General features: G+C 39.9%; 1 protein-coding gene across 7 annotated transcripts in view; it reads right to left on the minus strand.

The window, feature by feature from the left end:
* ZMYM4 (zinc finger MYM-type containing 4) overlaps positions 1-13,842 on the minus strand; it is a 52,079-nt gene that overhangs the window by 17,915 nt on the left and 20,322 nt on the right. For 5 of the 7 annotated variants that reach the window (XM_030230642.2, XM_018922571.3, XM_018922570.3 and 2 more), the window contains 18 exons: positions 12,992-13,142; positions 12,211-12,326; positions 11,823-12,092; positions 11,195-11,345; positions 10,761-10,933; positions 10,514-10,664; positions 9,315-9,455; positions 8,987-9,024; positions 7,671-7,815; positions 7,371-7,495; positions 6,841-7,012; positions 6,196-6,249; positions 5,900-6,079; positions 5,289-5,383; positions 4,996-5,167; positions 3,195-3,346; positions 1,789-1,900; positions 467-715 (listed from right to left, as the gene is read on the minus strand). In XM_030230642.2, coding sequence (XP_030086502.1) covers positions 467-715; positions 1,789-1,900; positions 3,195-3,346; positions 4,996-5,167; positions 5,289-5,383; positions 5,900-6,079; positions 6,196-6,249; positions 6,841-7,012; positions 7,371-7,495; positions 7,671-7,815; positions 8,987-9,024; positions 9,315-9,455; positions 10,514-10,664; positions 10,761-10,933; positions 11,195-11,345; positions 11,823-12,092; positions 12,211-12,326; positions 12,992-13,142 — 2,647 coding nt within the window. The remainder of the gene's footprint in view (positions 1-466; positions 716-1,788; positions 1,901-3,194; positions 3,347-4,995; positions 5,168-5,288; positions 5,384-5,899; positions 6,080-6,195; positions 6,250-6,840; positions 7,013-7,370; positions 7,496-7,670; positions 7,816-8,986; positions 9,025-9,314; positions 9,456-10,513; positions 10,665-10,760; positions 10,934-11,194; positions 11,346-11,822; positions 12,093-12,210; positions 12,327-12,991; positions 13,143-13,842) is intronic. The other 2 variants (XM_018922567.3, XM_018922568.3) reach the window with 2 other exon arrangements.

Here is a 13,842-nt window from a genome sequence, read left to right on the forward strand (position 1 = left end):
GTTGTTCTCCACTGGGGCTGCCTGGTCTGTTCCCCACACAGACCCAGGACAAATATGGGAATTAAAAAGGCACAATAAAAGTCTGGACCTGCAAAACCCAAGGTTATGAAGTGCTGAGGAGGAGTTTAGAAAAGGCCTTTAACTCCTGCAGTATTAATAGAGCTTTATGCAAGCTGAGGATGTTATGAAAGACTATTAAACAAATTTGCAGTCAAATCTGTGACACCTTTGTAAGTTTTTCCTGGGTGCCTTGGCTCTTTGAGAATTTTTCTTTAAAGCAGTGAAAAATACTGCAAATGTATTCAGGATAACAGCACATGCTTACCTCTGCTTCCTGCAGAACATATTTCTCCCCACGAATTTTTAAAAGAGAAGCAGACAGTAGAAAATCACAGAATTCTCTGATTCTGTAATTCAGACCACACAAATGTGACTGCCCAAACACCAATGATCAGAGAGCACTCACCTGATTCTACCTCTTGTTTTGGAAAGGGTGGGAAAAAACGTAAATATGTCATCTTAGTATTATACTTCAGAGTTCGGGTGCGCCTCATAACATGGGCAAAGGACAGTTTCAGGTGCTCACTGACATTTTTTAGTTGGAAGTATTTGGTGTTGAAGAACAGAAGAGTGTTCAACAAAACGATGGGGGAATATGCACCCAGCTGCTTACATTCCCACAAGTGTTCCTCTTCGATTCTTGAGAACATATAACCTACAAAGAATGGGCAAAGAAACAAGAAAATAGTTATTTATGCATGTAAAGCCTCTTTCAGCTAACCTCTGTTAATGAACCACATATCAAATCAAATTCACACCTATCATCAGCAACTGTAATCCAACAAAACCAGAATACTCCATGCACTAACATAAGAGGGAGCATGGAGAAGCAAGCTGTGGAACAGCATGATCTTCCAATACCTGAAGAGAAGGACAAAAAGGAACTGCAGACACCAGCAGATTCTCACTAAGTTTTGATTTCACTGCATTAAACCACAGTCAGCCAGCTGCAACATGTAATTCCTACAATGTGAAGTATGAGTTTAAAATGTCCCATTTTGTGTATAAATAGCCCATTGTGATTATCCTAAATCAGGAAAGAGATGTGGGGGCTTAGAAGAAATTTGTTGTAAAAAAATGTCACTGTGTGCAGCAAACTATAGGTAATTGGATTATTTCTGTATGAAGTAAAAAGTTCATTTTTCTAAATGAAAAGGTAGTTGTGGAGTTGCCAACATTATTCAAATTTCACTGATACTCTAAAGATGTGTGCTGGTCCACTGATACTCTAAAGATAGGGCTGCTGTCCAGCTCTGTAACCACATAATCAGGCTTGAAAATCAATTAAAAGTATCTCCAGAATTTGGGAAGTCTTAATTTGGAGTTGAGACAAGATTCCAATGATTTGCTAATGTGATCCCCAAACTCAGCAAGAGTATTTCCAGCACTTATAAGGAAATATTAGTACACAGATTTTGCAGTACCTCATCTCAAATACAGTATTAAATTCTGGCTACTTGTATTTAAAAAAAAGCGAAAATTTGAGGGATGAAGAAAATTAATGTGCTGAGTCCCAGAATGGGAATCCTTTCTCTCCAAGGATTGATCAGAGGCAAAGATACATTTAAGTGTAATCATAACTGGAAGAAACAAACATAAAACCCATTATGTAGAGAGGGGAGACTAATGTGAGAGCTTCAGATCACATTCTCTTCCTGACCCTGAGAAAACATTAATTTATGATACAGCTTGGTCATGCAGTTACACAAAACAAAAGAATTGTCTTACCATTTGGAAGAATTGTAGGTTCCCAGATTTTCAAAAGTTTTGTAAGTTCAATCATAAACCTGGAATAGGGCTCGGTGAAAATGTTATCTATTCTACCATTCTCAAATAGGTACTACAAGAGAAAAAAAAACAGGAAGAAAACCAGTTTATGATTCTATAACATTGTAGAAAAGATACAGCACATCAAATTCTTCTCCTTTCTTATGTCCCAGTGGCTTATGAGGTCAAACACTTTGGTGAAATCTCCAATAAAAGAGCAAATCAAATTTTCTGCAGAGACTGGGACCACTCCAGTATGAAAGGAGAGATCTTGCAAGAACTGTGGTTAATATTTCAAGCTCTAGAGCTGCTTTCTGCAAAATCATCTTCCTCTAAATATTTTTGAAAGAGTCTGCCTATAAAAAACAGAATAGGTATTGAGAATTTTTCTGTTGAAATGAACTCTACATGTTAATACCTCCTGACAAGGGAGATGGGCTGCTGAAATTGCTCAACTTGCAGCACCAAGGAGGAAAAGTTCCTTAAACTTTTCAAGGAGCAGTTTAAAAAAGTTTTCTCAAAGGAGTTTGTATCAATAAATGAGTCAAAACTCACACAAAATCCCTGATACTCTGAGAACTTATCAACGATACTTTAAATTTTAACTCTTTCTACACTTTCTCCAAGCATAATAAGGAAAAAAATTAAGATAATTCCATGTCTAATTAAATAGGTTTTATGTCAAAATAGCTTTTGACTGTTTATCTCAAAATGACTGTTTCAAAACAGGACCAAGCAGGCTGTTCTAAAGGAAAGAGAAATGTACTGAACATGGAGTTTTAAACACAAATTAGCATTATTCTAAGTTTGTACTGCTACTGTTGCAAGGCTGATAATAAGGACTTACTACATTATTCTTAGCATTCACTAATTACAATGCAGTTGTTTGCACTAATTACAATTCCCAGTGTATTTTTCTCTGTAAATATTGCCAGAGGTATCTGTCTTGTCACTGAGAATCCTTCCTGGGCAACCTCTTCCACATAAAGTTATAGATTGGAAGAGCTCTGTGCAATTATTTTAGCTCTAAATCATTCCATCTTAAAACAAGGATTTCTGAGGAGCAAATCTTTCCTAAACATGAAAAATGATCCACAAAGTTCTAAATCCAAGTACTTATAACTAGGTAGAAACACTCAGCCCCAACATCATGCTCCTATAAAAGGACAGAAGAACTTGGTCACTGTGACCATAAGAAAATCCAGAAAAATGGGTCCTACATAGGACTAAGGCAAAAAATGAAACACAAAAAGAGACATTCTTGCCTCCCCTATAAAGCCCAGGCTGCTCTGTGGGACTGTGGATGTCCCATAAGTGACCAGAGCAGTTCTGGATGTTCTCAGCAGTGCCCCAAGCCCCAGAGTTACCTGCTGAATTCCAAGGCACAAGTATAAGATGCTGTCAGGGTCGTATTTTTCTCCGTTTGGTCTCCGCACCTCTTGAATAAACTGGCACAAGCCAAAACTCAGCTCAGCAAATGTGCATGAGAGAATGTCCTCCTTGAGCTTCACAGGATGAACTGGGCCCAAAGAAATGATTAGAAAAATTATTTCAGCACATTAAATCTTCCCACTTTCCTTATTATTTCATGTAGGCAGAACTCCCAAATTCCTGTCTCATTCATGAATTACTCTGTATGATTAAAAGTGAACTCCTTCCTATCTGTTGGCTGAGAACTGAATGATTTGGCCAATAAAACTCAGACCAGCTTCATTGCAATCAGTATAAATGTTACAATGAGTACTGACGCTGCAGGAATTTAGAACCCAGACATGGAAACGTTTGGGAATCTGCTGAACCCAAAATGTGGGACAGCAATGGCTGCAATGAGCTCGAGGCTGATAAATGGATTTCATCCCTCCAGCTGGGCTCAGGGGAGTGAGAGACTCACCAGAGTCAGAGAAAGACCCTGAGTATTTCTGGCCATGAGTTGAGTGCAACATATCCCACTTAAAGGAAGAGTTCAGTGGGACATGCAGGGGGTTTGGAAAGGGAGGCAGCACAACAAGGAATTGATTGATCAAATGATCTGCAATGAAATTACCAAGCTTGGCTGCTCCACACCTCAGAAATGCCTGCTTGGGAATAAGCAGGGAATCTTTCTGGGAGTGGGCACAGTTTCCTGGAAATGACTGTAATATTTACTTCTTTGGCCTCAAGAAGAAAACATAGTAACTCATGTGAACACTCCTCTTCTGGGAAATAAACCCCAGCTGTTCTCATGGAATGACAACAAAAATTCCAAGTAAGAGATGAAAAAGCAGATCTCATCCTAACTAGAATTCTTCCCTTTGCAGGTCTTTCTTATCAGAGTCCTGCCATGCTTAGTTCTTTAAATTGAAAAAGTATTATTATGGTTTGCTCTCTTCCCCACCATTCCCAAAGAGCTCAATTCTATTTCTAAATTCTCTGCTTGACTCTGAAAATTTGCCCACAAAACTCAGTGCAGTGATGTAAGATCTGAGACCAGGGAAAGGAGGAGTTAGACACTGCCAAATCCCAGTTCTGCTGGGCTTTTGTAAAAAAAAAATTAATAATTGGAAAAAAACCCCAAAATTGTATTTAATTGTCATTGTTATCTATCACCCCTGTGAGACATGAGGAGCAATAAAGTTTCAGGCAGGTTGCAGCACAGAATGGGCAGACTTTTGAAATGTTTCTTTCCAGCTTTGAAGCCTAGAAATAAGGTGTTAAGATTTTGATGTTGGATCACAGGATTTTTTTACAGCAAACAGTTCTGCTGACCAACAAATACTTTGGGAATGTGCCAGCTACAGATAAAATGGATGGGGCCAAGTTGGTGTTGTCAACTTACAATTATGGCCTGATAGATCTGTAATTTCATGGTTCTATAATAGCTCAGAAAAGCACTGCAGCTGCATAAAGCATCTGTGCTGCAAATGAAGAACTACTGCATGCAAAGGAAGGCAAAGTGGAGATTTCTAATGCTTTAGAGACTTCTTTTTAAAGGAAACAGATCAATAAAGAATGTAATAGCCATGTTTTTTAAATGCATGGAAAGATGCAAAACAGAATTCTATAAAATCTGTTTTCTACTAATGGGCATTGCAAAACCCAGTGGTATCTAACCCTAATTTTCACCTGAACAATTAATCGAGCCAAATGCTCTTCAACAGTATTTCTCTTTCCACAGAGAGACAAATTTACCTGAAAACTTCAGGTCCCCTTGTTCCTCCTGTGCATTTTTCCATTGGACCCAGTTCTTCCAGGCATTTACCCCATACATGTACTTGAGGGTCATCCCAGAAACAGAGCAGCCAGGGTAGGAGCCCTGCATCAGACTCCGGGGCTCCACTGCAACTACAGACTTCTTCCTTCCCTACAGGCAAGCAAAGACATCCAAACAAAGCAGCATTTCATCAGCCCCTCACCCATGGATGGTTAGATAATGTGGTCATTTCAAAATGGAATGGGTTTGTGTTCCAGAAGTACTTCCTTACCCTTCTTTTTGGCTGTGGGAAGCCATCCCTGTGTCTCCGTCTTGCCCGTGAACGTGAATGCAAACCCGGTCCTTTACTGAGAGGGTCAAATGAGTCTGGAGTCAAATCAACACCATGAAGAGTTTAATCACATGATTTAGCAGCTCAGGTAGAAGTGTCACTGTCACTGAGATGCTATGGAACACCTTACAGCTGACAATCACGCCTGTATATTCAAGTAATCCTGACATTTGACTAATTTAGCAATCTGTGCATTTGCTGTATAAAGATGGTAAATTCTCAGTAGGACAAAAAAGCTCCCAAAACTGTGGGTGTGTTTATTCAGGCAAATATCTTAGCAACCACTCCACATGGATTATACCCAGGGACACAGAAGGGATGAATTCAAAGGAGGTAAGCCAGAACTTCCTGCTACTCCTGTCAGAGGTTCTGCAGAGTGCTGTCTTTAAAAACAGCAGTAATATTCTAAAAATAGTAATATTTTGTACTGCAGTTTTTAACATCCACTGTCACTACATGAAAATGCACAAGCAGGCTGCTGGGACAATGTTCATGCAGAAAATTGTGTGTGCTTTTATAAAACAATGAGTTTTTCTTCACAGGACACCAACCTGATGGGAAATCTGCCTCCAGGTCCTGTTCCACATCACCTTTGGAGAACTGCTTGAGTTCTGGATCAGGTTCTGGAAGGGCATTGGATTGTAAGGTGTAGTGATTCAACTCCTCCTCCCAACTGTGTGGAGTGGACACTGCCTCTGACTCCAGATCTCCACTGTACGTGCTGCCCTGGTCTGCAACGAGAGGGACCACAGGGACCATGTGCTACAGGAAAGGCAGAACCAGGAGTTTGCAAGAAAAGATGCAGCAGGATCAAAAGCCATTTGTAAAATCAAGAAATCTGACTGACCTTTCTCAAATATCTTGGGGTCCAGGAAGAGCTCATGCTCAGATGTTTGAGATCCTTTAGAAAAAGAAGAAAATTTGTATCTAAACATGACTGACAGTTTGCACAATTAATATAAAATACTTTAAACAGGAAAAATCTATGTATTAGGTCATAACATGAGCCCACATGCTGTGCCTTCTCCTCCACTGGAGCTCCCCTACCAGCTTTCTACCTTGGTTATGCTATTGCAGAGGAAACAGAAATCACAACTAACATAGGTTTGCTTTTCCAAAGGCTTCCATCCCTCCCTGTTTGTTATTTGAGTCATCTATAGACCAGTAGGATATTTTGTTTGTCTCTTTCCTTGTTTCACTTTCATTACATGGACTGGTTGCTCTCCAACAGACTCTGACCTGCCTCACCCTTCAAGAATCCTCCATAAAAAGCTTGATAGGAAAACTTTCTTTTAAGGCAGCTGCTCTGTCTTCTTGATTTTGACTCTTCCTTCTAACACATGATGTACTGATCTGGAGGTTTCTACCTCTGGTAACCTGTCCCTGTCACCACAAGTCAAATCAGCCTGTAGAATCAGGGAAAGGGAAATTTCTGTGGTAAGAGGACCTTCACCTCACTGCATTTCATATCCTTTTTAAAACCACCACTTACCACCATGAGAGTGTGTTTTTTCTCTCTCTGCATCTTCTGCAATCATTTCTGCCATCTGAAGGAGATCAGCTTCAAATGGATTAATGGAAATCTTTTCCTTGTTTTCCTGAATGTTTTCAATGATTTTATCAGCATTATCCGGGGTGGTTGGGATGAGCATGGGAACTGGTACCTATGGAACATGTGGAAAATATCAGAACATACTTAGGGGTGAAGGGAAACAGCAAATACACTAGGGAGGTCCCTCCCATTTAACTTTATGTATATTTTAGGACTACTAAAATGAAGTTAAAAATAACTCCAGACTGGACAACTCTGTACTCTCCCTACAATTTGGTAGTTTTGTGTGATAATGTTTAACCAAATATGATGATTACATCCTCCTTATTAAAGGAGGAAAATGGCATCAAGGACTCCAAATCCCACTTGCATGAGCAGACACAGCACCCAGTGACACAGTGCTGGGTGTGCTGGATGCAGAACAAGACTGTAAACAACTGCCTTCTGTAGTGAACTGCAGCATAACTTACAGGAACTGGCATTCCCAGGGGAACTGGTGTGTACTGGGTGTAGAGGTGGAGGGGCACTGGCACAAACACTGGTACAGGAACAGGTACCACAATGATCCGGGGTTGAGCAGGTGGTGCTTCTCCTTCTGTTGTAACAAAACCAGAACACCACAAAAATTGTTGGAAAATACCATACAACAACTGAAAACTAATTAAGGTTTAATAATACATTCAAAAATACTCTCTGTTACATAAACCATGTATTACTCACTCAACTGCAGTACAGACAATTCCAACAGGGGTAAGAGATCAGACACCCACCTGTCTGGCATTCTTTGTTTTGTGTGTGAGGTTTGCACGAGGTGGCCTTAGTCTGGGTGATTGGCTTACACAATAAAGCTTTGTTTTTCAGAAGCCTGGGTGGTTTTGATGATGGGAGCTTTAGGGCATCTGTCTGGGTACTTGCCTGTTTGGAAAACACAAATGAGGGTCAGGTCAGTATTGGTTTGAAAGATAACATAAGACTAGAGTTTGTTCTATACTAGGGGAAGCTGAACAATTTAAAACTGTATTGCTGATAAAAATGATCATTGAAAAACTACTGCAAAATGAGCTTGCTTATTTGGTGCTTTCTGGTCTCCATCTTAATTTACTTTGATCCAACAATAATGTTTAAAGCTAATTTTGCTAATAAAGCTTATTTTGTTAACAGTGCAGTGAACAAATCTGCAAGAATATTTGGTTTCTGACATCAAAAAACTGCTATAAACTTTTGACCTTGGAATTTTACTGATGGCAGAGACATAAAGAGGAATTATGTTAAGATACTTTTGATGACTAAAAGTCTGCCTGATACAGACACTGATAAAACTGAGTAAACTAATGTGAAACCACTGAAAACAAATAAATGCAAAAATGAACAGCAATGCTGGCAGCAGCAGTATCATTTCCTGATACACACAGACTGACTATTGATGCTTGTACTAATGTCCTGCTAACTGTAATTTTCAGTCATGCATTCAAATAACAGGATCTATTTCAAGAGGGAAAACTCATACTCTAATTCATAAGTGACAGTCCAGCTAAAAGCAAAGCTGTCAGTCTTCCAGAACCTAAAGCTACATCTCTGTATTTTAGGAGAGTTGCAAGATGTTACACCACATACCTCCAAGAGCTCAGGAACATGAACTCTCTGTGTTATCCCTAGGTAAGTGACAGTGGTTCCCCACAGCTCTGTCAGCACTCTGCCAGGGAGTGGGGAAGGAAAATGAAGTTGCAGGAGCTGGGTCATGTCAGTCCCAGCAGCCCAGGCTGGTCCTTTTGCTATCCTATCCCACTTCTCGGCACAAAGGGCAGCCTCAAGTGCAGAAGCCACACATTAATTACTTGGGAAGCACAGACACATCAAGAGCTACAATCTGACAAGTTTTACCTTAAAACATCCAATCTGTCAGTGGACACAAGACTTTTGTACCACCTAAGTTCTATCCATTTTTTAAAAGGCATCTGCAAGCTGGGTGAATATTAAATTTTCTTCAAAAATTAGTTACAAAATGATACTGCCAAACTCTTGGATACTTTATTCATTATTGATACAATCTGGGCAAAACTGAAAAAAAGTTTCTTGTAAAACTTACATCTCCTATTGTTTTTGCTGTCACAGTAGGGACTGCACCTGTGAAGGAAAAAAACCATACAATAACATGTCTACTTATCATCAAGAACAATAATCCATATTCTGCCAAGGTCAAGAAAAAGAATTCCAATTAAAACTCATTCCCTGATGTATGTACATAAATTTAAGTCATTATTTATCCCTAGATAATGGAAGGACAAAAGCAATCATCTGCACTGATGTGAAGCATAATGAAGAAGTGGCCGTTGTTCTCAGTAAAATCCCTGAGCAAATAGAAATGTTCAGGAATAGAGATGTAAAAGTACAGGCATGGTATTCAGCTGCCTTACCCTGTAAAACATTGTTGGAGTTAACAGTAGGCTGGGCAGCTGGGGTGCTTGCAAGGGACACCACGTTTGCTATGACAGGGGTTGAGTCCTTTCTTAAAGAAGGAGGGCCTGAGGAGGAGGCTGGTGCCATGGAAAGGTTTGCTGGACACAGTGGACAGAAGAAAATGAGAATAAGCAGTAAGATAATTGAGAAAAAAAGCATTTCTGAAACAACACCCACCCTTCAGATCTGTCTCCAGATGAAAGAGGCTGTTGTGTGAGAAGGGGATGGAGGTGTCAAGTTGCAGCTTTTCAGTTTAAACAGGAGCTAGTTCCACAAGCAAATCAAGCAAGAAGGGAAAAGAGCTCCCACCAACGTAAGCAGCAGATTGCACTGAATTGAAACAATGTGCACCAAGCTGAGCATGGCCTGGAGCACACTAAAAACTTCCAGTTAATATTTTCTTGGTTTTGGGTATCCTACTCTTGCAGCTACTCAGTGGGAAATTATGTCCCTCTTTAGGATCAGTGATATTCCTGTCTTTTGTTTCCCTTTCTCTTCCTGTCTTTGAGGGCCTTTCATCTCTTTGTGTCTCATTCTCTACAGAAACACACAGTTCCTATTCCTGTGGGCTTCATTCCTACCCTCATTCCCATTCCACCTGCTCAAGCTACAGCACTTGTACACCTTGGGATTGACACTTCTCAAGAATCACTACTTAATGACACAGAAATGGGAAGTCTTCATGTGCCTATAGACTGCACAGAAGGGGCTGGTTAAAGTACATATATAGGAGTCTGTATTTAAAACCATTAAGTCTACTAATGTCACCACTTGATTGTTAAAAGAATATTAACATTCTACCATATCTTGGTGTTATGAAGACAGGATAGATATTTACCATATCTGTACTAAATAACAGTAGATTTTACCCCAATGAAACAGGTTTTTGTTTCATGAAAGTGACTGAAAGCAAGTGCTTTTGCTTCATCTTCTTTAAAATTTGTTTGGTACACAAAGCAATCGCATTTCACACCTACAGAAGTTTGAAATGGCCTCAGGTAAGAGTGATCTAAACCAGAGCCCATTCAACAGCAACAGAAAAGCTCCCCAGGAGAAGACAGATCTTAAAGAGTTCACTGAAGTGAATTTGCAGATAAACTCATCCATCTCACTACCCCACACATCAAAAGGCAACACCATCCCCAGCCTGCTTTACCTGTGTTGTTTGGGAGTGGAGGGTCAGGAGCACCTTGCTGTTTACAAAACAACAGAATACAAAGCAGATTGCAAAAATGCTTCATCTCCCCTTGCCATTTTATGGACTCGTTGAGTTTACCTTGTCTCTTACAACCATCACACTTTGCCATCTAGAAAAACAAAGTGAGGGAGAAATTGAACACATTTGGAAACACCAACAACGGGTATAGGTATCAAAAAATAGAGGATGTGAGAATATAGCTTACCTGGTAAAACAAAACAGTGAATTTAGACATGCACTCCTCTGAGCAAAATTCCTCTGTTTTCCCCCCAAAGTGATTCTGGACCAGTTTGGGGGAGGTTTGTAAACAGTAACTGCACATTTTACAGTGGTTTCCCCAGCGCTTAGACAAGTCGTGTTTATAGAGCAGTTTACAAACTAAAAGAAAACAGCAAAAACACTCTTTAATACCAATATGATAATCCCTCAGCACTCCTAATTCCTGTACTAAGTGCTATCTGTAATAATTCATTGAAACATACCATTAAAATGTAAAGTGTGAACAGGGTTCTGTGTTCCTAAACTTAAAAACCAGATTCCTAACTTAAAAATATTAATTTCTTCTAGTATTACTGATAGTTTTTAGGCAAAAACACTTGTGACTTGATTTCTTTGAGGCAGGGCTTTGCCCTTTCTTACCTTCACTACAGAATGTTTTATCTATGCCTGAGACTCTCACTGTCTCCTTGATAATTTTCTCAAACCTGCAGTATTCACACAAAGCTGTCATATTGCCCTTCTTCTTATACTCATCACAGCAGGTCTTCCCACAGAACTGGAACATTTTACCCTGCAACACAGCCAGAATGTTTTGGTTTCAGTGTTTGAATGAGTCACATCCTAGATAATACATTTAAATTGTTAATAGAAATGCAGAAGAGTATTTATACCCTTAGAAATCAACAACAGAGCACTGGCAGATGAGTCTCCCCATTTAGTTTTATAATAAAGCAAAATTTCTTGCAGAAAGCCTTCACCAATGTTCTTTGTCCTTGGTTTAAAAGGTACAAGAGACAGGAATGTGTTTATTTAGACAGGCAATTGTTAGGTTTGGGATTTTTTTTGGAGTTCTTTTTTTTCTGGTTTTAAGACCATATAGGTAGTATCAGTCTTAATTTGATATTGGTTAAACCAAATCAGTTTCAAAACCCTTCATAGCAGGTCTGTGCAAGCAACAAAGCAGTACTGACAGACCAGTGCACATAAACTACAATTTTTTAAGTTTCTGTTGTGAAAAAAGAGCTTGGAAAGCCCTGATCTTTATTACCTTGTAGTCAAGCAGTTCTGGTTTGGTGGCAAATAATCTGTTACAGTGCTGACACTTGATTTTCACAACAGAACGGGTAAAGGTGACCTGCTGGCACTGGGCAGCCAACCTCTGGAGCCCTGCTGCAGCTGGGGTGCTTGTGGAGCTGGGGGACACAGTGGAGGTGGTGCCAGTGGCTGAGACTGTCCCCGAGGAGATGCTCACAATGACCTGGCCCTGAGACAGGGGCACCACCGAGGAGTTCAGTCCTGTTGGCTTGTTGAACAGATTCTGTGGGAAAGCAAACAGACAGGCTTTACTTTCCAGGGTTACATCTTGCACCTGGGTATTTCCACCATCAATTTAGCATTCTGTTAATTCAGCTAAGAAGAAATCCTAGATGTCACACCTGAAAAGCTACTACACAATTGTAGCTGCAAAAATTGCGTATGCTCCCATCTGACATAGCCAAGTGATACTGAGGGTTTGCTGAGGTTTTACAGCTGTTGCACTGAACTTGAACACCTGAGGGTGAAACAGAGAAGAAAAAGTGATTTATGCAACATCAAGTTGTATTGCAGCTAATTTTACAAAACCAGAGTCTGAGTGATGAGCCAAGGCACAGACAGAAGCCCAAGATGATGTTTCCACAGATTCAGAAGCAGACACTGCAGCTGCTGTGCCTGTTGCCTGCCAGAAATTTAATTAATCTCCCAGTATCCCTAGGATGTCAGTAAGCATTTTTCTATTTCCACACGAAAAATAGCTGAAAATGTTTGCCTAGCTCCATGCAACATTGGGCAGAGGTAATAAAGCTGATCACCCCAGGGAACAAGGGCCAGGAGGGTCCCAGCAGTGGGATGGCACATGTCCACACAAGAGCTTTGTCTAGCTGGAAAACCAACCAGCTGCACTTGCAAGAGCAAAAAAAAAAAAAAAAAAAATTTAAGATTGGTTATCATGTGGAGTTCCCTAAAACCAAAAGTGAAATAGCTGTACTGTCACTGCTACATTTAACTAGAATAGAAAGCCCTTTCAGTTCCATCTCAGCACTTCCCTTAAAAAAAAAAACCAAAAAAAAAAACCCTCCCACCCTCCCAAAAAAAGAATATCAGCCTTAATTCCAAGACAAAGTTGGGATATAAGTGACAGGAAATGAAGTTTCTACAGAAGTAAAAGGATAAGCTTACCTGAAGAAGTGACCATTTTTACTCTGTATGCTGACAAACAGTTAACAGAACAAAACAGTTCCATCTTCCCCAAGTTATTTGTGCCCTCCACCATCTCAGCTGAAGATCTCAGAGATTTACACAGTGTGCAGGGTGTAATTTTAGCTGACTTCTGTGAAAACAGGGAAATTGCTTATTCATTTGAAACTTGGCATTTTTAATTAACCTGGAAATTGTTGCTCATATATAAAATATTTACAAAACATGCTGGTGTGCTTGAAGCAGCACTTGTTTTAAAGCTGTGTTATTTATGGTGCAGATTCATTGATCTGAGCTGTGGTTTGAGCACCTTCCCAGGCCACTTTAAGTTCCAGGCTCTGGGTGCTGCAAACACTCCTACAGGTACTAGCACAGATCAGCACCTTGTGTCAGACAACTTCCAGCATTTGCTGAGGGGATTGACATTTTCCTAATGGTTTTAAACACATCAGCTCTGTAGATAAAGAATATTCTCACTGAAGAGATGAGGAAACAAGGAACAGGGAGAAGCAGATCCCCTGATGATGTTTGGTGGCAAAATGGGAAAGATATCCTTATTCTAGTAATAATCACAGTTTTCAGTGTGTGGTCTACAAACTTCTTTTGAAGAGAGACACAGGAAAAAGCCTGATTTTCATAGACACATTTTCTGTGTTTAAGATTTTTTTAAAAGTCTTTAAGACTTTGAGAATTAGTGCACTAGATTATTTTAGTATGACAGCCTTAAAAATGCACTTTGTTCTATCACCAGCTATTCCAGCTCTTCACAGGACAGAACAGAATACAAGCTTTTAGGGATTTTAAAACACCCACAAACCTCCAGAAACTATCAG

The sequence above is a fragment of the Serinus canaria genome, chromosome 23 (genome assembly GCF_022539315.1).
Source record: "Serinus canaria isolate serCan28SL12 chromosome 23, serCan2020, whole genome shotgun sequence".
In the NCBI taxonomy this organism is placed as follows: Eukaryota; Metazoa; Chordata; class Aves; order Passeriformes; family Fringillidae; genus Serinus; species Serinus canaria.